At 42.9% G+C, this 21,339-nt stretch overlaps 2 protein-coding genes across 6 annotated transcripts in view; one reads left to right on the top strand and one right to left on the bottom strand.

Annotated features, from left to right (window-relative positions):
- tnni3k (TNNI3 interacting kinase) overlaps nt 1-1,625 on the top strand; it is a 27,688-nt gene extending 26,063 nt beyond the window's left edge. For all 5 annotated transcript variants that reach the window (XM_036141309.1, XM_021317599.2, XM_012864859.3 and 2 more), the window contains one exon: nt 1,361-1,625. In XM_036141309.1, the coding sequence (XP_035997202.1) occupies nt 1,361-1,440 (80 nt within the window). In that variant the 3' untranslated portion in view covers nt 1,441-1,625. The remainder of the gene's footprint in view (nt 1-1,360) is intronic.
- A 60-nt stretch (nt 1,626-1,685) lies between these two features.
- erich3 (glutamate-rich 3) lies at nt 1,686-19,862 on the bottom strand. Its single transcript, XM_012864767.3, has 14 exons — nt 19,621-19,862; nt 16,983-17,076; nt 16,756-16,881; nt 16,536-16,607; nt 16,125-16,253; nt 13,883-14,041; nt 13,607-13,807; nt 12,309-12,489; nt 12,027-12,213; nt 9,574-9,806; nt 9,333-9,479; nt 7,363-7,719; nt 6,437-6,571; nt 1,686-5,322 (listed from the first exon to the last, which is right to left on the bottom strand). The coding sequence occupies exons 1-14, from the start codon at nt 19,638-19,640 to the stop codon at nt 2,411-2,413; spliced, it is 4,953 nt and encodes a 1,650-aa protein (XP_012720221.2). The 5' UTR covers nt 19,641-19,862; the 3' UTR covers nt 1,686-2,410.
- Nucleotides 19,863-21,339: the final 1,477 nt, after the last annotated feature.

The following is a 21,339-nucleotide window of genomic DNA, read 5'->3' as shown; positions in this document are numbered from 1 at the left end:
CTAGATCTACACATGTGGTGGTTGGACGGGAACACAAAATACTTATTTACACCTAATCAGACAGTCATGCGGCGTCATATGATCCGTCTCCTTGCTTTGGCTAAAACACCAAAAAATGAGTTGCTGCTGTAGCTGGTCATGGAGGGTTAAATCATGCTGGATATAATTACGGAGAGGGCGGCTCTCTATTGATGTACTTAAACAAAAAAGTGATCCACAGATATCTGCAGGCATTGTTGCACAGACAGAAGCTACATAAAAAAGAAAAATGCCATGTTCTCTACATCTTTATGCAAACGAAGAACACCCGCTGTCGCCTCAATGGTCTGACTGCCGACTGCATGACCTGTGCCACGACCTCGCTATTAAGCATCGGGTCATTGCTTCCCTCGTAGCCAATATTCGGCATAAAGCTGGCGTTCTGTGCAGAAACAACTGTTGTGTTATCCTGGGGGCACAAAGTGCTTTGGATCTGCATCATTTAGCAGGTCATGCTTCTCTGCTGCCTGTCGTTGTCTTTCCCTCCAGCCCCCCTAGTGTTAGGGATCGTTTCCTCTGTATCTCAGTTGCTAGAATATGTGATCAGGGGTGGAGATACTCGTCACTCTGTGGCACGTTGAGCAACATGGACCCGTGATAAGGTGAAACCCAAATTTATTTGCCACTTTATAGTATAGATGGAGGACTAAACTAATGTACTCTGGAGTTTTCTGAACTGTCTGTGATGGACGAGGCGAAATCGGCCCTCTTCATCTGTTTAGTTTTACGCAACTCACACAATCGTCCTAAGTAGAGGATCTTTGGAGTCCTCTGGTCTTTTTTTTTCTGTGTTTGTCTTTAAGAGACAATACTTTCATTATTCCTGCTGAAACATACTTTTTCTTCAGGAAACAAATGTGTTTAAAACACTTGCTGGTTACACTGTGCTATTACGCACGCTGCGTTGTTATTAATATAAGGTAATAGTGTTTCTGTTTTCTACCGTCGTGGCTTCAAGGGCTACTTTTGTGTCAGAAGAGTGCATTTTAAAATTACTTAGAAAGACAATAGAGAGGCCTAGAAAGGATTTAGTTGTCTTCATTTGTTTAAGGTTTTTATGTGTTTAAAATTTGCCCTTTAACCTGTATGCAGGATTTTCAGCTGTGGAAGACAACTGGTTTAGAGTTCGCACTTCTTGCTTTTGGTTAGGACTAATTCATGTATTTCTCACATCTTGGTATGCTTAAAAAATATGCATATACATTTTACGTTATAATCTACAAACCAGTGTACTTTAAAATATAACAGTAACGTGTAAATATCAATACCAATTGCAGAAGACGCTGACATAGCCTGACTGTGTGCTTGTTTTTCCTCTTAGGATATGTTTCTGATCCCATGAGCACCATGAGGTTCTGCTCGTCCTTCAGCAGCGGCGGCAGCTTTGAAGACAACAGCTGAACTCTGGATCCTTCACCGTGAAATCAATGTAGATAACGCTGAATAAAGAGGAGCGGTAGAAGACGGATTATTAATTTACTGCTGAGTTACTCATCATTTCATGCTCCATGTTCTTTTCATACCAACTGAGATTAGTTGAATGTCTTTGCATTGGATTTGCAATAAAGGCTAAAATATTGTGTAAACACGTTTGCTTTTGTCAGTACAATAAGTAGACAGCCACTTTCAATTCTTATTAGATTTATTTATTTTTTTATGCTCGCCTATTCACACAAGCTGTACAACAGGGACAAAAGTCACAGAAAATGCTGAAGCCGCACACAGTTAAACCTAAACCAAACAGACAACAATATAGACTTTATTTAAAAAAATACTTAAAGCTGTTAGCAGCTAGGGAATTTTTGACAATCCACTTTATTACCGCCAGGCTAATCATCAACATCGGTCTCCTGTTGCTGCTAATGTCACTAGGTAATCATGCCAGAGTGTTGACTAAAATGGCCATTACCAGTTTAAATTACAGACCTCTGGTGAAAGCCGGCCCGCTCATACCCACATGGTTGGGAACGTAAAGTGCACCAGAGGTCGGCTAAAGACGCGGGAGTCTGACAGCTATGAATTATTCAATCATCCGCGAGCGGGAGTCGAGGTGGATCCGTTTACAGGTAATAGATGATAGCAGCCGTACTTGATACGGCCGCATCGCGACTTACAATGGGAAGAGCTGGTTCCATTGTAAACATCGCATTCACCAGTCAAAACACGAGGCACAGCTTGTTCTTTCTGGTTAGTCGCGGGTGACGGTCGTCTAAGAAGGTATTCTAATGTACACGCAGAAAGTAAGAGACACTTGAGGGATTCTGTCAAAGCTAAACTTGATAGTGTTTGCTGATGATTGATTTAACTCATTCATGGATCAAGGTTTTCAAGCGAGGTTCTCTCACATTAGGAATCAACGGATTACTTTACCTTACTGCCCACCTTCAGACCTTGAAGTAGTCAGTAAAGGGTAAGAAGAGGGACCAAACAACGGGAAAGTGCTCAGACTGTCTTTGCTCAGAGTGTGCTTGATGTCTTCAATGAGTTGCATGTCTCTTGTCTCGCCGCTGAAGCGCCTCTGTGGCATTTTATCTCGGAGCTCTTCTTGGCTTCCATGAGCTGAGTTAGACGTTGTGAAACTGGTTATTTGCGTTATTTGACATCCGTCTCTGCTTATTTTGTCCCACGTGTCGTCCGCGTCTCTCCGTCCATTCTGGGAGTTTAATTGCTCTGTTTTGGTTGAAAGCTCCGTCGCCATTTGTTTTACAATCAGGTCTGGAGCACTGTTGGTGTTTCCACTACTTTGGTTCTCAAAATCCCCCTCGGCTATGAGAGCACCTGAGAAACCTTCTACTTTAGTTGTAAAGTCAGTGTTTCCCTCTTGACTTCCTCTGTCTTCTCCATGTGATTCGCTACCATCAGGCTGGCCAGTCAGGTTGTTTGTTTCCACGATCTTTTCTACAGCGCCCTCATCGCCTTGTCGTCCACCTTCAGGTGGGTCCTTCTCACGCTGATCGTCTTCACCACGACTTTGCCCAGTCTCTACCTGAGACTCCTCCTCATCCCCGGACATCCTCCCCATAATCGCTGGGCTTTCCGGTCTCTGGAGCGCTGCGGATTCTTGTTCTTCACCATTTGGGCTTGATACTCTCGCATCTGGAACCTCTTTCCTCAGATCTTCCAAAGGCTCGACAAACGTCTCGAAGAACTTTGACATTTGGTGCGTTTGTATCCAGTTTGTGACCATGTCCGTACTGTCATCTCTTGCTAAAGCCTCCGGGGTTTCTTTACCCGCAGCGTCGTCTTCTGCCTCCGTGGTTTGAGCCTGAGGATTGAGCAGCACACTCGCTCCTTCCTCCGACGTCTTGCTCGCCTCCTCTGTGTCCGCTCCATGCTCTCCAGCTTCCAGTGGTTTGTCAGTAATGGACTCGAGCTTCCCTTCGTCTTCATCTTTAGCTGTTTCCTCCACGTCAGCAGCTGCTGGAAGTGAAGAGATTTCACCGAGAGGAGACACCTTACCGATATCATTCCCGCTGTTTTGGATCAAATTGAACTCTTTGTTGCCATTTTCATTTTCCTCCACTACCTGGTTGCCATTTCTCTCGTCTTGTGTTTTTGCTCCTGACGTCTTTGACTCTGAGTCCCTGTTAGCATTCTCACCAGGCTTCACCAGGCTACTATCCGCTTCCTTAGCGTCGCTCTCCGTGACACCGGTCTCCGGGGCCTGATCAGTCAAGCCGTCTTCTTCTTTTACAGCGTTGTCTCCAGACTCCACAGCTACTTCTTTTACCTCCGCGCTCTGACTTTCTTCGTCTAGCTCATCTGTCTGTCTTTCTTCGTCAGCTGTCGGAGTATTTTCCTCTTCCTCCTGGGGTTGGCGCTCAGCTGCAACAGAACTCTCCCCGTTTTCAGCGTCGATTTCTCCTCTTTCACTTTCCCTCTCTGCTTCTCGTTCTCCAGTCTCAGCTTCTGCGGCATCTGGAGTCGGCTCACGCGTGTCAGGACCATCTGCTGCTTTGCTCTCACTGACATGCTCTGAGTCAGCAATCTTTTCAGGGCTTGTTTTTGCCTTTTCCGTATCCGGGTCTTGACTTTTGTCAAGTTCTTCGGTCGCCTCAGATGTTGCTCCCCCCTCTGCTGCACTGTTCTCAGTTACATTATCGCGTTCTTCACAGGTTTTAGTCTCTTCGAGGTTTTGTTTTGTAACATTCTCTGACATTCCTGCGTCATCGTCTTTTTCTTGTAAAAGTTTGTTTGTCTCAGTTCCTTCTTCACCAGTCTGACTTTTATCATCTCCCTTTGCCTCAAGTTCTCCCTCAGCTCCTTCTCCTTTAGTCTCTTTCTCTGAGTCTTTAATTCCATCTTTATTCTCCTCGTCAGGAATATCTTCCCTTTTGGTCCCCTCTGGTGGGTTTTTGTTATGTTCAATGATTTCATCAACCTTGCTTTCACCATTAATATCCTCTGTTTTATTTTCATCTCCTGCTATCTCCTCTGAACTTGTGAACCTTTTCATCTCTTCTGTTTCACTCACTACCACAAACTCTTCTCTCGCCCCACAGTTCTCCTGTAGACTGCCGTCCTCTCCTTCCTCCGCTCCTGTCGCTTGCTGTTTCGGTTCCGCTTGAATCTCGTCATCGCTGCTCTGGGTCTTTGCCGTTTCCAGATGCATGTCTGCTGTCTTCTCGGCTGTGGAGTCCCCACACTCCTCCGGCTGTCTGCTTGAATTCTCCGCTGCGACTTCGGCTTCCTCGCTGTCTGTCTGCATCTTCTCTGTGCCGGTTTCAGGTGCGTCTTCACAGCTGAGGGCCTCTCGATCCTCCGAGGACTCTGCTTTGATTGCCATCGTCTCGCTTGTAGCTGTTGTCTCCGCCTCAGCGATATCTGCCACTGCTGCCTCATCTGTCTTCTCACTCGGCTCTGATACCGACTCATCCTCTTCTCTGTTCTCTGCCCTTTGCCCCATCCCATTGTGCTGGCTATCAGGCTCCGCTGCATTGTTTTCAACCTTTTCTTCATCATTATGGGAAGCCTCAATATCAGCATATTCACTTCCTTCAAAGGGCTCCTCTGTCTTGTCATTCTGTGCAACATTTTCTCCATCCACAAGGAGCTGTGTTTCACCTGGATCCTCTGATTTAGTTCCCTCTGGTATGGCTTCGTCCTCTGCTGCCTTTCCATCTTCCCCAACCTCACTGACTTTTTCTTCTTTAGTATCGTCACCGTGGTCCTGCTTCTTGTCCTTCTCTTCCTCTGTTCCGGTAAACTCCTTTTGTTCCTCTGCGACTTCATTGGTAACACTTTCTTCACAATTTGTCTCTTCTACGAGGGTCTGCAGTTTTTCTGAAAACAGAAACAGCCACTCAGGACAATTAATTCAAATGAATTTTGTTAATCACGGTAAATGCACAGACTTTAATGTGTTTGGACTGTATTTTATGGACCAAAACAAAGTATTGTGCCGTTTTGAAATGAAAGGAAAAGGATAGATTGTTTCCGAAACTTTGTCTACACAGAAATCTTAAAGTACTCCTCTTTATCTGACACCCATTAAAAAGCCCAGAGGAACCAATTGGCCTCAGAGGTTGGTAATGAAACAACAACATCATGGAGAACAAGGAACACCGCAGACAGTTCAGAAATAAAGGCCTGAAAAGGTTTACGTCGGGGTTAGGTTATCAACAATGGCAAGTTTATAGTAATGGTACGAGCACTGTTCAATTAAAAATTAGAGAGAGTATTTGACAACTAAAGACTAACCAAAACACGGCCATCGCTCTCCACTGAGGAAGCTGAGGAAGGAGAGCAATAATCACAGAAGCAGCCAGGAGGTCCATGGCCGGGGAGCTTTTCCTGCTTCTTCTCGACACATTTTGGACATAACGTGTTTCTTGGGTGCTGATCAGCAGCTATTGGTCAGTCAGAAACTGAGCATCACCCTGAACACACCGTCCCCACAGTGCTTCACTGTGACGACAGCATCATGTTGAGGGATGCTTCTCTTCAGCCTTATATGACTGAATGGCCCAGCTGTGGCGAGGCTTGAAAAGTGATGTTCAGAGATGATTTCTATCCAGTCGGATAGAGCTTGATCAAAGAAGAATGGACAAAGTTTTCGGTGTCTAGATGTGCCCAGCTGGTAGAGATATACCCCAAGAGATTTTGAAAACCACATTTACTTTGCCTTCCACTTCATAAACATGCACCAGTGCAGGGGTTCCCAAAGTGGGGGTCGGGACCCACACCGGGCGTCGGCGAGATGCCACTCTGGAGGTCGGGAGATGATTTGATGCTGATGCTCTAAAAAGATTTGCATGTCTCACAACTGGTGCAGTTCACAGCCAATTAAACTGAATCCTAATTGGTCAAAATTCAGTTCATTCCAATCCAATTTTCAATCGCAGGCATAAATCACACCTTTTCTCAGTTTATTAGGACAGAGTTAAAACTTTGGTACCTTTGTTTTCTTTTTCATGGCCTTTATCTGCAGGGCCCTCCTCTTCCTCAGTACTGGTGTCGCTCAGTTCGGGCTCAGAGCTACGCTGGGATACCTGCAGGATGGCCTCCACCAGCTTCTCCTGCACAGACTTGGCTTAGGAAGGGCAAGGAGACATGGGTGCATGTGACTAATAGGAACACGTCAGTGTCTGAGCACAGCAAATGCATAGGGAGAGGGAGACTAAAACCTAAGAAAAAACGCACCCGACTATGAAAACCCTTCTTTAATCGGTCTTTGCAAACACAATAAAGCTGCACAGCAGGCCAAAATGTTACTACATCAGCATGCAGACACAAAACCACAACTAAAGCAGAGCACATTTTAAGGCAACTGGAAATTAAGCAAAAAAAAAGATTCTCTATCTTTTAAAAGGCTTGCCATACAAGAAGTGGAGACAGCTTTATTTACTTATATGTGCTATTTTTGCTAAATGCATGTGTGAAATATTTACAGAGAGTAAAAGAGCTCCTTGATTGGTTTGGTAACACAAATATATAACAGCTCCTCACAGCTGCATATTTTAAGCACGCTGAAAGACTACGCCACATGCAAATGTATGCATTTTTTTCCTGTAAGTGACTGCTTCCTTCCTCTTTTCTGATTGCAATTTCACCACCAATAAGAGCTCTTCTTTTTGTGTCCTGAAGTTTTTGAGGAATGGGTTTTTATTTTCTCGATAGATGTTTTCCCTAAGTACAGCTGATTTAAGAAAGCAAAATGAAGATGACTCTTCTTTTAATGTAAAATTCCAGCTGGGATCATAAATAAATAAAAAAAAAACATGGTGCTATTATAAGTAAAAAACAAAAAAAAAAGTATAAGCTGAAATTATTTCTTTTATTTAGTTCAAATCTTTTCACTTTCAACTTTCGCATTTCGCTTACCCCTCTCCTGTCCATCCTCATTTTTGATCTCCTGTCCAGGATCCTCCGTGTCTCTGTCTTCTGATTGGTCGTCGTTCAGTTTGTTCTCATTGGCGTCAGAGATTTCCATCCCTGTGCTGTCCCCGGCGCTGTCCGGCATCTCTAAGTTATCCACTGAAGCGGACTCGGCCCTGGTGGCAGCGGTTTCCTCAGATTTCCATGTGTCCTTTTCACTCGCGGGAGATGCAGCTCCTGGTTGGTCGTCCTCTTTAGCCTTGTCCTCTTTCTCGCCATCTTCCGAGCGTTGCGTGGCTTCAGCGTCACTCTCCTCCTCTTCGCTGCCTGACATGCTGGAGCCTGAACAGGACCTTTTGTCTTCTTAGCAAAAAACAAAACAAAAAAAATGGAGAGTTTTAACTAAGTAAGTAAATAGTAAATAAACTTTATTTATATAGCACCTATCACAGCCACATAAAAATATCCTTCTTTGACTTTCAAATGTAAACACAAAGTATTATGTAATTGTAAATCGTAAGGAAAATAATATACATTTGGTATGTATTGTGAATAAAAATTTGAAGTATATAAGCCTTTGAATTAAGCCCCTTTTCCTCTGATGCTTCAACGTAAATACCCAGCATCACACAGCTAATCACGACAACTGAGTATGCCTTTATGTAATTTCACAGAACAGCAGAAATCCTGCTGTTCTGTGAACGCCTCTGATGTTATTATCCAGCAAACAGCTCCGTCAAGACCAAGGAACCCAGCAGAGAGGTCGGGAATAAAGGCGTGGAGACGTTTACTGCAAGGTTACATTATTATTATTCACTTAAAGAGTACTATTTAATCTATCATTTAGAAATAGAAAGCGTATGGTACTACTGAAAAATCTCCCAAGAATGAATGGAGAAGTAGCCAAGAGGCCCATGATAACTCTAAAAGGGATGTAGAGATTCACAGCCAGAGTGGAAATATCTGCTATTAAGAGAAGTATCAGTTGTGCACTCTGCAAATTTGGAAAGGTGTCCTTGATCAACTTCATTATTGAAAAAAAAAAGAAAAAGGTATTATAAGTCCTGTTTGCAGTTTGTCCGGAGCCATGTTGGAGACACAGGAAACAGGTGGAAGAAAATGCTCTGGATCAGATGAGAGTTTTCTGGCAGGCCTGCAATCTGATTAGTGTGGTGGAAAATTAACACCTCTACACACCGCATCGTGAATCTGGTCAGAGTTGATAAGATTGGGAATGAAGCTAAATTCAAAGCTGGGGTGGAGATTATTCCTCACAGTGGGACCATGACACCATCTGACCGGAGCTGACATGAGACGTGTGTGAATCAGATATTAAAGAGTTACAGTGACACCGTCAAATATTCTGATAGAGAAACTGTGGCAAGGCTCAGAAATTGATGTTCACTGCCTCCATCCAAACTTGCAGCTGTAACTTGAGCAAAAGACAGTTCAATAAATGATGATTCAAGGCAGTTGAATACAAATGTATAGCAAAAAGTCCGTCTTTGACTAATGACAGACTCTCTCATTGGATGCAGGTCCCAAAGGATTGAACTGAAATGAGTAAAAAGCCTTTTAAATGTTCTGCTCTTTCTACCTGGAATGACACACTGAAGGATTTAAAGTTCTCATCTCTTGTTACTTTGGGTCAATTTAAATCCTTTTTAAAGGACAGAGACACCAGATCATTTTGGCTTCAGTAACTGCCCTAATGTTGAATGATGTGACGCCTCTTGGTTATGTGTTTTAGGTGTCTGCTTCTGGATTTGCTGTACGTGTTATGCTGCCGTCTTGGTCGGGTCACTCTTGAAAAAGGTTTTAATCTCAATGAGTTCTTAACCTGGTTAAATAAAGGATCCATGCAAATGCACACCATGCTTTTCAGATTTTAATTTGAACAAAATGTTGTTTTTGTAGTGGTTTTTTCCAGATTAAATCTTAAATTAAAGCGACTTCCGGTGAGGAGATTCACCGACCGTCGTCCTCCTCATCTTCAGCCTCTGAGGCGTCTTTCTCCTGCTCCTGCTTTTCAGTTCCACTGGACAGAGACGGGGATTTCTCGTCTTGTAATGTCGCTTCTTCTATTGGACCTTCGTCGTCTGCTTCAAAGTCTTCTTCGTAATCTGAAGACGAGAAAAGCAAACGTAGAGCGAATGTATTCTTAAACCAGGGAGTAGTGCTTGTTTAGTGTGAACTCGGAGGTTTTGAGTGTTATACCGTCTCTGACTTTGATCTCCACGGGCGCCGGCTGCTCTCCGACCGCCGTCTCCGTCTGTGGTGTTTGACGGCTTTCACGCTCCAGGCGTGAGGCAGCGCCGTCCCCGCTCCTGTCTGGCTCCATCTCAGGTCCGTCTTTAGGGCTGGTGGCTGACTGCTCTCGGGACTGATCTTTGTTCACCCTCTTTGGAGGAGGAGTGGGCTTCTTGTCCAGGCCCATTGCTATGATGCACCTGGAAAACAGTCCAGCCAAAAAAAAACAAAGACGTGACACAGCAGTTGAACACTGACCTGGGTCCTGAAAGGCAAGGCAAGACAAGGTAAATTTATTTACAGCAATCAATTCTACTAAATATAAACGCATGGATTAGTTTTTCCAGATCCTTCTGAGTCATTAGTCTTTTAATCCTGGAAATGTTCCTCAGGTGATAAAAAGCCGACCTTGTAATTGTCTTTAGATGCTTTTGAAGGTTCAGGTTTCAGTCCATCACTACACCCAGGTTTCGGGCCTGATTAGTGTTTTTTTTAGCTGAAGCGACTGAAGCTGTGTGCTAACTTTTGATCTCTCCTCTATTGGTCCAAATATTATTACTTCTGTTTTGTTTTTATTCAACTGAAGAAAATTTTGGCACATCCACGTATTGATTTCTTCTAGGCATTTACTGAGTGCCTGAACTGGTTAATAGTCACCTGGTGAGATGGTGATGTAGAGCTGTGTGTCGTCTGCATAGTTATGGTAGCTGATGTTGTTTTTTATGATCTGCGTGTTCATCGCCTCTCTCTCTTTAACAACCTCTAACAGCCACGACAACGTCTACAGCGGACCTGGGCATTTCACGGCTCGCGGGCCATATAGGGAGCCCTAACATGGCTAGGGGAAAAGGCAGCTTTTGAGAACGTGCCCCTGTCCACATGTACTGTAACAAGGAGGCCGAAGGACGTTGTAGGAAATCTAAAATTTCATCTGAAGAACAGAGCGATCAATTCTAGTTATTTTGTCCTGGCTTTGTATGTGTGGATGTGATGTTCGTGACGCGCTCCGACCACCACTTTGCTTACATGAAACGACTACAGATTCAATGCATGTTTGGAGAAGCTGGGACTGAAATGGGACCAGCTTGAAGGTGTGGCAGCTGGTCGTTGGACTTCTGAAAGGGAATGCAGCATGAAGTGACCGAAATAAACACCCTAGTCAGAAAGGGACATTTTCACATTGTATCATACATCAAGAAATGTTGTGTAAGTCTGTGATAAAGATTAACCCTGTTGTTGATGTTGCGACTAAAATAGTTGACTTTATCAAGGCAAGAGCAGCGAATCACAGCTCGCTGCTCCTTTTGGAGGAAAATGAAGCTGAACGTAAGCTACCACACAGGTATGGCTCAGCCTGGGCAGATCTCTGAATCACAGACCTTGTTTTTTCTATTTCCAAGGGGCCGGTCTGTGTCTGATATGTTCAGGTTGGCGAGGGCTCTCAGGAGAAAGTTGCAGTTCCTCCCAAGCCAAATGAAGGACTACATTCTCATCCTCTTCCCTACTCTGAAGGAAGCGCCTCCATCAGCTGATCGCCTCTGCAGATGTTGGAAGCACCGCGAGGTGAGTTTTCAAAGGAGATTTCAGGACTTTAAAACAATTGAGAGTGAAATGCACATCATTTCTTTTCTCCCTTCACCTGCAATGTTGATTTTGTACCCAGAGATGTTTCAGCCTGCAGTCTGGCTCAATTTAGGTCCGTCTCGTTGCTTGATTTTTTTTTTTTTTACTCTTTCCTCAAAGACGAGAGCTTTTCACGCACGAGGAGACGTGCTCAGACGATTCCAGTCCTCTTTGGGTCTACTTATGTTATGTGAGCACAGATTTCAGTGATGAAGTTCAACAAAGCCAGACACAGATCCTCCATCGCCGATGATCACCTCGCTGCCGTTCTTTGCAGACATTCAGACAGATGTCAGTGCAATTGCTCCAGCCCATGGCAGACTGGATTTTTCCTCAGCGAACAAGTAAAATGAAGTGGCCCATAGCACAAAACAAGCTTATCAGGATTTGTTTGTAAAGATTAATCTATTAAAATAACCTAAAATGAATCTCTGATAAAATGAGTGTTTTCGTTCACTTCTGTTTACTGTTCATTACTTCAATAGGAATATTTTTCTGTTTAAACTTCAACCCAATTTTCGTGTATTCATGTATAAATTTACAGGTTATTCTTATTCTTCTGATTGTCAGTAGCAGCCGATCAAAATACACAATTTGCTGCTTTTTACGATGGGGGAAAATCAAACAGAATGAAGTTATTGCTGGTTTGGCCCTCCAACATAGATTAGGTTTCTCTCTCTAAAGCATCAAGTCCCAACCCTTGATCTACAGGATAAAATGGGAATGGTGGCTGCGTGAACGGGACGCCTTCTACAACCATCTCTTTCTTTTGCACGTCTCTAATCTGAAAGTCTCACTTGTAACAAGGAGACGCTCCCTCCACGCTGGAAAAGCCAAAGTGTCCGTGCCTCCCTCCGAGTCGGGAGCCTTTCCTGTGTTTGAACTCGCAGCAGGAGCTCAGCCGCTCCACCTGCAGCCCGTTCAGGTAGAAGGTCAGGCTGAAGGGGAAACCTCTGTGGCGCCTTGAGATGAACTGAAAACCATCTGGGGGAAACAAAGAAAAAAAAAGATCAAAATGACACACTATCTGCAACACATCCATATAATCATGTGATTTGTCTCGCTGTGCAAACGCTGACCTCCCTCACGGAGCCTCCCCTTGTACACACACAGGTTTTCTCCTCCACAGTGCTGCTGAAACACTCTGACTTCGTCCCTCGTGTCGATCAGGTCGTTGGAGAGGTGGACCGTTTTGCCAAAGTACACCATGGTCACGCGCACGCGGCTCTGGTAAACTGAGCTCCTCAGCCAAGGGGGGTCCTGGGGAGAAGAAGAAGAGAGGCTGATCTCATTTTATCCAAACGTTCCTGCACATTTAATAGAAAACTCCATAATTATTCAATTCATAGAGTACTCCTTCCTTTATAAACAAACGCATAAATTCCAAAAGTTAAGCGTTAATTCATGGCATATATTTCTATATTTCTGGATGGATGGACGGCTTTTTCCAAAAACCAGCCGTCACAGAGACAGTTTCTCTATCCAGGCTGTTTCCTTGATGATCAATATCATGTTTACTTGAATGAATTAAACCAGGGGTGTCAAACTCATTTCTATATGGGGCCACTTTGGCGTCATGAAGTCATTAAAAGGGCCGGTTGCACGTGTATAGACGATACTTTTCATTTCATAATTTCATTCCAGTTCACATAGAAGTATAAAAAATGCACAGTGACATAAAAGTAGCAAATTTAGGCTCAGTTTATACAGTTTATCTGCAAAAAAAGTTGATATTGGGGTGAGTTACACTTAGAGGAGGCACAGTTTTAGCCACTTTATACACTTTAAAAGGATATATCCCTCTACTTTATGACATGATATGCCTTTTTTTTTTTTTTGGCTCTTGAAGGCCGGGTAATTTACCTTGACGGGCCGGACTCGGCCCACGGGCCTTGAGTTTGACACCTGTGAATTAAACCTTTTTTTCCTGTTTTTGTTAAAAAAAATAAAACTGTGTAAATAAATATTTTCAAAAACCAATTTGCCAACATCCATCCAGCCATCCGTTTTCCAACACGGTTATCCCTTTTGGGGTCGTGAGGGTTGCTGGTGCCTATCTCCATCTGTCAATGGGCGCCAGTCTATCGCAGGGCACAATTTGCCTACAATTCTTCCTAAATATTTAAACGTATAATGTGTTCACTGAGACTGAAGCGGAAACGAAGTCAAAAACCTTGTTTCTTTGCACAAACCTGGCGAACAAAGTTGATTGCGATAAGCCAATCATGATCGTGAATCAACTAACAGACATGACAGGAGTAGCAACATGAAACAAGACGAGGCTGGTATGAAATCTGTATCGTTGATCTGGTAGAATAGTAGTTTTTAAAGGTTAGTCATCTAGCCAAGCACACAGGAACATAAAGAGCGCACTGACGTGAGGTCCACTGGAGGCAGTGGTGGAGCGTAGCCTGCGTCCTCTGATGGTGCTGCTGGCCGGGACCTTCGCCGCCCGCTCGCTCTTCTTCGCCACCGGGGGCACAGGTGTCACAAAGTTGTTGATGACTGGCAGGCAGTAGGGGGACATAACATGGGAGACCTCCTTGGTAGTCGTATGTCTGGGGAACTTGATGTCCATCTGAGTAAGACGTTAGGGAAGTCTCAGTGTCCGCTGATCAGAAACGGCTGATTTCAGTACAGATGAGAGACTCACGGTGCCGTTGAGCGGCTGGTTGTTCTCCTGAGAGGACCTGGGGAGTCTGGAAGGCGAGCTGCGTCTGAGCGAAGCTGTGGTGCTGTTACTGTGGATGGGCTTCAGGCGCACCGGCCTCTGCATCTTCCCCGGAGCCGTGTTGGGTCGAGACGAGCTCGGCTGAAACAGACGCAGAGTTTTACGTCAGAGTTATTAGACGGGCAGCTCAACACATGGTCTCTACACACAGGAGCAGGATAGTCTTTCCATTTATTCTAGTGTGCCTCACAAAAGCCTTCATCCCCATTGAACTTACATTACAAGTGAATAATAATGAAGTTACATTAGTCTGTATTTGTTTTTAATTAATATTTATAATAATTACACTTGCAAGTCTTTTGGGATTTGTTTCTTACATCTCTGCACATATGGAAACCACAATTTCTGCTCACGCCATGCAGAATTGCTCCTACTTGGTGAAATTAGATGTAGAGAGTCCGTGATCATCAATATCTAAGGATTACAACAGACTGTCAGTAGGATTTATGTTTGACTTTTCTAACAAATGAACATGTTTGGATCTAAACCATTACATTTTTGCTCTGACAGAGGTTCTCTACGCGACTCACATGGGTTAGTAGACCAATTTTGTTGCACTGCTACTCATTGTGGTTTGGTACAATAGCAATTCAGATTTATCTTCTCCATCTTATCCAGATCTAGGGTCCTTGTCCTGCACAACAGTCTCAGGTATTGTGTTGCTTCTAGCAGGTTTTCTCCTTGTATTTGGCTCCATCTAGCTTCTCACCAGCTTCTCCCACCGAGCTTTGTACCTCTGCAGCTCCTCCAGAGTTACCGTTGGCCCCCTGGCTACTTCTCTGATTAACGCTCTCTTTAACTGGCCAGTCAACCGGCCAGCGATTAGACATAAGGGCGCTTTTTTCATTGGTACGCCACAATCTTCATGTTGTTATTAGTGAAAACCTTTGAAGTTTGTATTTGCAACATCACAAAGTGTGAAAAGGTTTCTGGTGTTAATGAATACTTTTTGCAAGGAATTGCATATACTGTATGCTTTTTATCTGTTGTTGTCTCCGATTTAATCTCAATAATTTATTCTAGGATCTGAAATGGGTCCCGTACAGTTTCCATCTAAACCAACAGTATATGAAGGCGGTAAGAACTACGTGTTTACACATAAAATACTCTTTAGTTCGTTTGCATCTTTTCATTTTTCCATTGATTTCTGCGCCGCTGTACAGGGCTCAGGCTGCTGGGCTGGGAGATGTTTGCAGACTTGAGGAGGAAGGGGATTTCGTAGGGTAAGCAGAGATCAATGACAGGATTACTGGTGCTGTTTGTTCTGGCATCAAGCCTCGTGACTTTTTCTGTTTCAAAGATAACACGCAGCTAATCCCCAGCTTCACACAGAACATGAGCCTGTTCAAACTAAAGCATCAGCGTTGATCTAAAAATGGCAGCTAGCGGCGTGTAGAGGGGATCATATTTAGTTTTGACAGAAAGAAAGTCAAAGATGTGATTCAAATAATAAGGATCTATAGCCATTACCCATTGGGCTGTCTAGGTTGATCCGTTTTATATTAAAGAAATGTTTTTTCTTCTTTTTTGTACAAAAGTTCTAACAGTTCTTCTTATAATTACACTAATTGGTGGTAATTGGTGATTTTAAGCAATTGATGCTGGCAGGTCAATGGTCAAAATGTAGGATAAACAAAAGGAATTCAATGCAGTATCATCTATGGTCAAATCAGCAGAAAAGGAATGAAAATCCTAAAATATTTAAACCAGTGTTTCCTCCAGGAAGGATTGACAAGTATTCTTCACATTTAACAGTTTTGCAGATAATCTAAACTTTAACATTTGAAGCCAACAGACAAGACAAGCCAGATTATTTATGAAAGCAATCAGAAGCACTCAACAGTAGAGTGTTTCTGCAAACATAATTTCTTTTAAAACTGATATTTTTCAGATTATTCATTATAAGATAAAATTCATTATTTTGGGAAATACAGAGGTAAGCGGGTAATTTCACTTGTTGCCATGAAACCTAACTGTTTTTCCCCTTATTTTTATCACAAATAAGGTTGGATAATGATTAAAGTTTGATTTTAAAAAACACACATTTTGATTTGTAAAGGAATTTAATATTATTAGAATGTTGTCTAATTTGGTGAGTTTAATTAAAAGCTAAATGTTTTTAATGTCTGCTGACTGAGCAGCCTGCGCTGGTACATGAACTCACAGATTCAGAGGTCTCAGAGTGCTCCCCCTCCGGACCAGAGGGCTGTTTCCAGACGGTCCTGGATCCCGTGGGGGGATGTGGAGACAGGATGTGGAAAGTGTCTTCTTCATACCTTTTACAGCGCTCCACCTGCCAAACGAGACCATTTATCACAAAGTCCTGTGGCCTTGGATATAAAAAGTGTAAACTAAAACAAAGATATTCTTGTAAAAGCTTCATTCTCCTCACTGAAGTACTTAATTATTTTTTTATGGATTGTTTTATTATGCACATCTGCAGAGTCTCTTGAGACTCTGCAGATGATTTATATACTTCTCACAGTTTTTATTTTTATTCATCCCCCCCCCCCCCCTTTAAACATCAAATTTGGAAAACAAGACAGCAGAGCCCGTTTAAATGTAAATGATTTACCTTCATCCTATGCACTCGCTCCCTCCTTGCAAACTCCTCCAGTTTCCTTTTGATCTCGATTTGGTGGAGACGCTGCTTGGCCGAGCAGCAAGAAGAATTAGCATCAGTTATTGTGTGAGGGGAATTACAAATGAGACGATTGTCTTTTTTCTGACACCTCCCCCCCAACACACACACACACACACACACACACACACACACACACACACGCTTTACTGACCTCCATCTCCAGCACCTTGTGGAAAATGGCCTGGGCCAAGCACTCTCTGACATGTCTCTGGTGGGCCCGCTGCATCAGCTTGTGTCTGTACTCCTTGTCTGGAACAATTCGCCCACTCCTGGTGATCTGATCACAACAGCGCTCTCAGACAGACAATACGAGTCCTTCAACTCATCGGACACTTACGAATAGCCTGAGGAAAGAACAGCTTTGCGTCGCTGACGTACCAGTCCCGCTCTCTGCAGGTGTCTCCTGATTCGAGTGTTGCTGAAGTAACCTGCGAGGTGTTTGTCTGTGAGGCTGTTGTAGGCCGACATAAGCCTGGCGAGACAAAAAAAAAAAACGAACCCAGAGAGAGTCTGTGCGCAGTCAGACTTAACAAGGAAGCCTCTCTTTAAACCTCGTCTTGATTACAGCTAATCAAATGCTTTCCTTGTGCACCGCTCCGTGTTTGTTTACTGGCGGTTGTCCCCTTGTCCTCATTAACAAGAAATCAGCTCCTAAGAAAGGAAGCAAGGTAGGAAGGAAGAAACCTTTTTTTTTTTTTCCCCTTCCAGAGAAGGAGAGAAGATTTGATTTCCACCTGCATTTGTGAACACAGCAGGATCTTACAACCGCAGAGTCGCTTACAGGTGTTTGATTACACGCATGAATTGAGGGCTTGGCTCACTTGACCTTGGCGGCCCGCTCTTTGTGCACCTGGCTTATGTTTGCATTTGGTGCTCTTCAGCACCGGCGACAGGTTTCTGCCTGGAACAGAGGCTCTGAGTACCAACTCTCTATTCATCGCTTCAGAAAAAGACACCGAGAAGAAACAAACGATGAGCTCATACATATGTTCAAATTGAAGCAACTATTATTTCTGGTTGACCGGCTTCGCTTGCCAGGACTTGTTCAGGGTAATTTCAGTGTACGGTTCCACGCTTGGCTTGGTAGGTTTAGTTGGTAGCTTTAGCTTAGTGGCCTCATAGCAACATTTGTTTTCTTTTTGCTTCAAGCTGTTTTTTTTTTAAACTTTGCATTTTGTGGAATCCTGTGTGTGGGATGTATGTCTCATCATCCTGGTATGCTCTTAGTCTGAGCGTAAGTTTGTTTTAATTTAAAGGAGCATAGCACAAGCCACAGAGTTTTTGCAGAGGTCTGCCCCCTCTGGTGACAAGTTGAAATGACACCTGCGTTGTGCAGGAAAAGTATCCGCCGCAGCGACTGCACAGTTCTTTTGTTTAGAGGCGTAATGTCTTCTGAGGTAAGTAAGCTATAAACATTGAAGTTAGCTTGTGTTCTCTAATGATGGCAGACGCTCAACAAAGTAACCAGGTGAATGAGAACGTGTAGCGTGTCACGCTCACGCCCAGAGAATACGACCCGAATCCCTCGCTTATGAACTTACTAAAAGAGGCTATAGAGGCAACTGAGGTAAATAGAGGCAAACTAATTTTTCAAGTCGGGCAATTGTAAGGGCATATATGGAGGAAAAATAATACTTAACCTTTAAACCTGTGCAATGCTCCTTTAAACTGGAAACAACCACAGAACCTCAGCCATACATAACACAGGGCATAACGTGTTTCCTGTTTAGCAAGCTCTTATATGATTATATTTGAGATTGTAGGAGGGAAAAAAGTATTTTTGGCATTCCTACCACCACAAGGTTGTTAGGGAGACTTGTTGTCCTCCAAGTTAGGACTTTTTAGCACTTTTAGTGTGCGGTGAGTTGAATTTATATCTTTTTTTAGACCTCATTTTACACAGTTTTAATCCTGCCAATAATCGCTAAAGCTGTTGATACAGGACAGTTTAGGTGATTAGCTGTTTTCTTGTGCACATTTCCTGACTTGTGAAAATCAGTGCACATCTGCTTTATCTGAATGTTCTCTTGTCTTTCCCTTTTTGAAGACCAGCTAGAAGAATTTGGCCTCTTTGTCAAGGCATATTTCTACTACAGGAAAACAGAAAGTTGCGGCTTACTAATTAAATGTCTGTAGAGATTAATTCACATTTCATGGGAAGTGAATAAATTAGTGATAAGTGGTAAATTAGGATTGCACTATAATATATTGTAAATTTAATATCATTGTAACATCAGTGTGAGCAATCTTAACGATGCAAAAAATTGCTTGTACTGTAATAAGATCAACTAATTATATAAACATCAGTGCTACTTACTACCTGTTGGTATCTGGCAGCAATAAATGTAATATGGGCTAAAATACTACTTACTCATCACAACTTTCATTGTTGATTACGGATTCTATGAAGGTTTTTTGCAACAACTTCACAAAAAGTGCCAAGAAATTTTGGGGACTCTACAGAAACTAATGCTACTGATATTAAATTAAAGTTTTTAAAAAAGGAGCAATGCTAGATGTATTAATATATCCCATGATATGAAACACAAAAAGTTTCCTCAGTTTAACCAAAGGGCTTATCTTTAGCTTATTTGTTTTTCTTCCAACCTTCTTTTTTTTCCACATAATGTTAGTATTGTTTGAAGACAGAAATACATGTTTTGTATATTATCTGCAAGTTACCATTTTTTCCTCTAAAATAATGCAGCTTAAGAGGAAGAAGCACAACAACCTTAAATAGAAACCTTTAGTTCTCACAAAATGCATACATTGATCAAACAATTAAATTATTAGTAGTATTAATATTAGCAGTAGTAGTTAGGAACTCATTGCCTAAGAGTTCACTAAACTGTTGGTCCTTTTACATTTTTCTCAGTCAAAATCCGTAAATGTTTTTGTTTTTTTTAAAGGAATGCAGAAACAGGAGGCCACCGATGAACGGATCCTGCTCTACAGTTTATTCCAGCCCCCCAGGCTCCCCTTCAGTGCTGGATATAAAACATTGAAGCGCTCCTACCCTGGGCTGAGGTGACTCATGGTTCTCAGCTCGCAGTCTCTCTAAAATCCCCGCAGGTGTGGAGCGCTGAGGCGTGGGCTCGGCCGCCCGCGGCTTGGAGACGTCCGGGAGCGGCGTCGGGTCACAGCGGAGTCGGAAAGTGCCGTAGAAGGTATTCCAGCGGAGAGAAACGGAGCAGCACCGGAGCTTCACCGATCACCGCCGATCATCACCGAGCAACCGGTGACACTCACCGGTTGCCATGGGAGATCACGTGACGAGGCTGGTTTCCAGTTTCAGAGAGCAACTGACAGATAAACTCATTATTTAAGACACGCTTATACAATAAAGGCCAACATGGCTGATCCATCACAACTTTTTAAAAAAAGTAGGTTTTAAGATAAACCAACATAAAGTAAAGTTTCCAGGATATTTAAGCCTGTGAAGGAATAAATAAAGGAATTCCATTTTTTGATCAAATACCTTTCTTCTACCTTACATATGTTAATGCGGATGGAATTAAACTTAGATTAAATAGCCTATAAAGCAATAATAATGCATCACTCTATAATTGTTTTTTCATTAGGATCACTAGAGGTAACATTGAAGCCAAAAGTTGAGATACATTGCACAAAAACCCCTACATGCTTTATTTCTTTTTCTTTTTCTTTTTCTCGTATCCTCACAGTCTGATGTTGAATATGAGAAAACTAATTCTGTTTTATATCGGGCAAGATCACCAACATTTTTCTATTTGCCATGCCAGAACAATGAAAGAGAATTTCTTTAAACTTTCCTCAAATTCACAGGTTTACACATCTTATTCGGTAAAATTGCTTTTGAAACTGTGTTGTTTGGGTCAACCTTTTTGGTTTTCCCTCCACAAGCTTCTCGCAATAGTTTTCTGGAATTGTGGACCATTCCTCCTGGTTGAACTGGTGTAACTTAGCCTGGTTAGTAGGCCTCCATGCTCGCACACACATTTTCAGCTCTAAACACAGATTTTCTGTGCATAATGAGATGGCCACTGCAAAACACCGACTTTGCTGTCACTGAGACACTTTGTGAGCAATTAGGCAGGTGGAACCATCTTTTTGAGGTGCACTAGTCCTTCGTGCAGCAAAACACCCACGGGGGATGATGTAGCAGCCCCCGTCCCCTTTCAGCTGGGAAGGTACTCTAAGGTCCACTAATTATTCCAAATATAAAGATGGACATCATGGGCAACCAAATTTAGGTCCAAACACGGGCCACCTTTGCAAATAAATAACATCTTAGTCTGTGAATGTGTTTACAAAATGTCTACCTTTTTATGTTGCTTTTGTATTAATGGCTTCTTCCTCTCCGAGTGGCCTTTCAGGCCATGTCAGTGCAGCCACTGTTTTACTGTGGATAATGCTCCTTTCCTGCCAGCTTCGGCAGCTTCAGTGCCTCTCATATTTGTGACACTGAACAATAGACACAGTTTCTGACTCGGCCTAAAGATTATAATGGCAGACAGATAGTATAATATGGTTACGTCTTTTTACAGCAGGGAATGTAAACTTCTGATTTCAACGGTAGCTTAGATGATAAAAACAGAAGATGATTCTCACAGAAACACATCTTTTAATCATAGGGCAACGTTTTATGAAGATTTAACTAATTAGAGGCCAATGAATAGACAACTTGTTTTTGTACAGCTATGAATCCCCTTGGTTATGTGTTGGCGGATGATGACAAATGAAATCGCTGTTGTTA

The sequence above is a fragment of the Fundulus heteroclitus genome, chromosome 9, assembly GCF_011125445.2.
Source record: "Fundulus heteroclitus isolate FHET01 chromosome 9, MU-UCD_Fhet_4.1, whole genome shotgun sequence".
NCBI lineage: Eukaryota > Metazoa > Chordata > Actinopteri > Cyprinodontiformes > Fundulidae > Fundulus > Fundulus heteroclitus.
The sequence above is the reverse complement of the archived record's forward strand: the minus strand, read 5'-3'. Positions and strand labels throughout refer to the sequence as shown.

Bases quoted from the DNA above. Each gene is read 5' to 3' on its own strand.
- erich3 (XM_012864767.3), bottom strand. From the start codon at position 19,640: ATGAGTCACCTCAGCCCAGG. The intron at 14,042-16,124 runs GTGAGTTCATGT...CGTCTGTTTCAG, and splicing joins ACTCTGAGACCTCTGAATCT to CCGAGCTCGTCTCGACCCAA. The intron at 5,323-6,436 runs GTACCAAAGTTT...TTCTGTTTTCAG, and splicing joins CCATGAAAAAGAAAACAAAG to AAAAACTGCAGACCCTCGTA.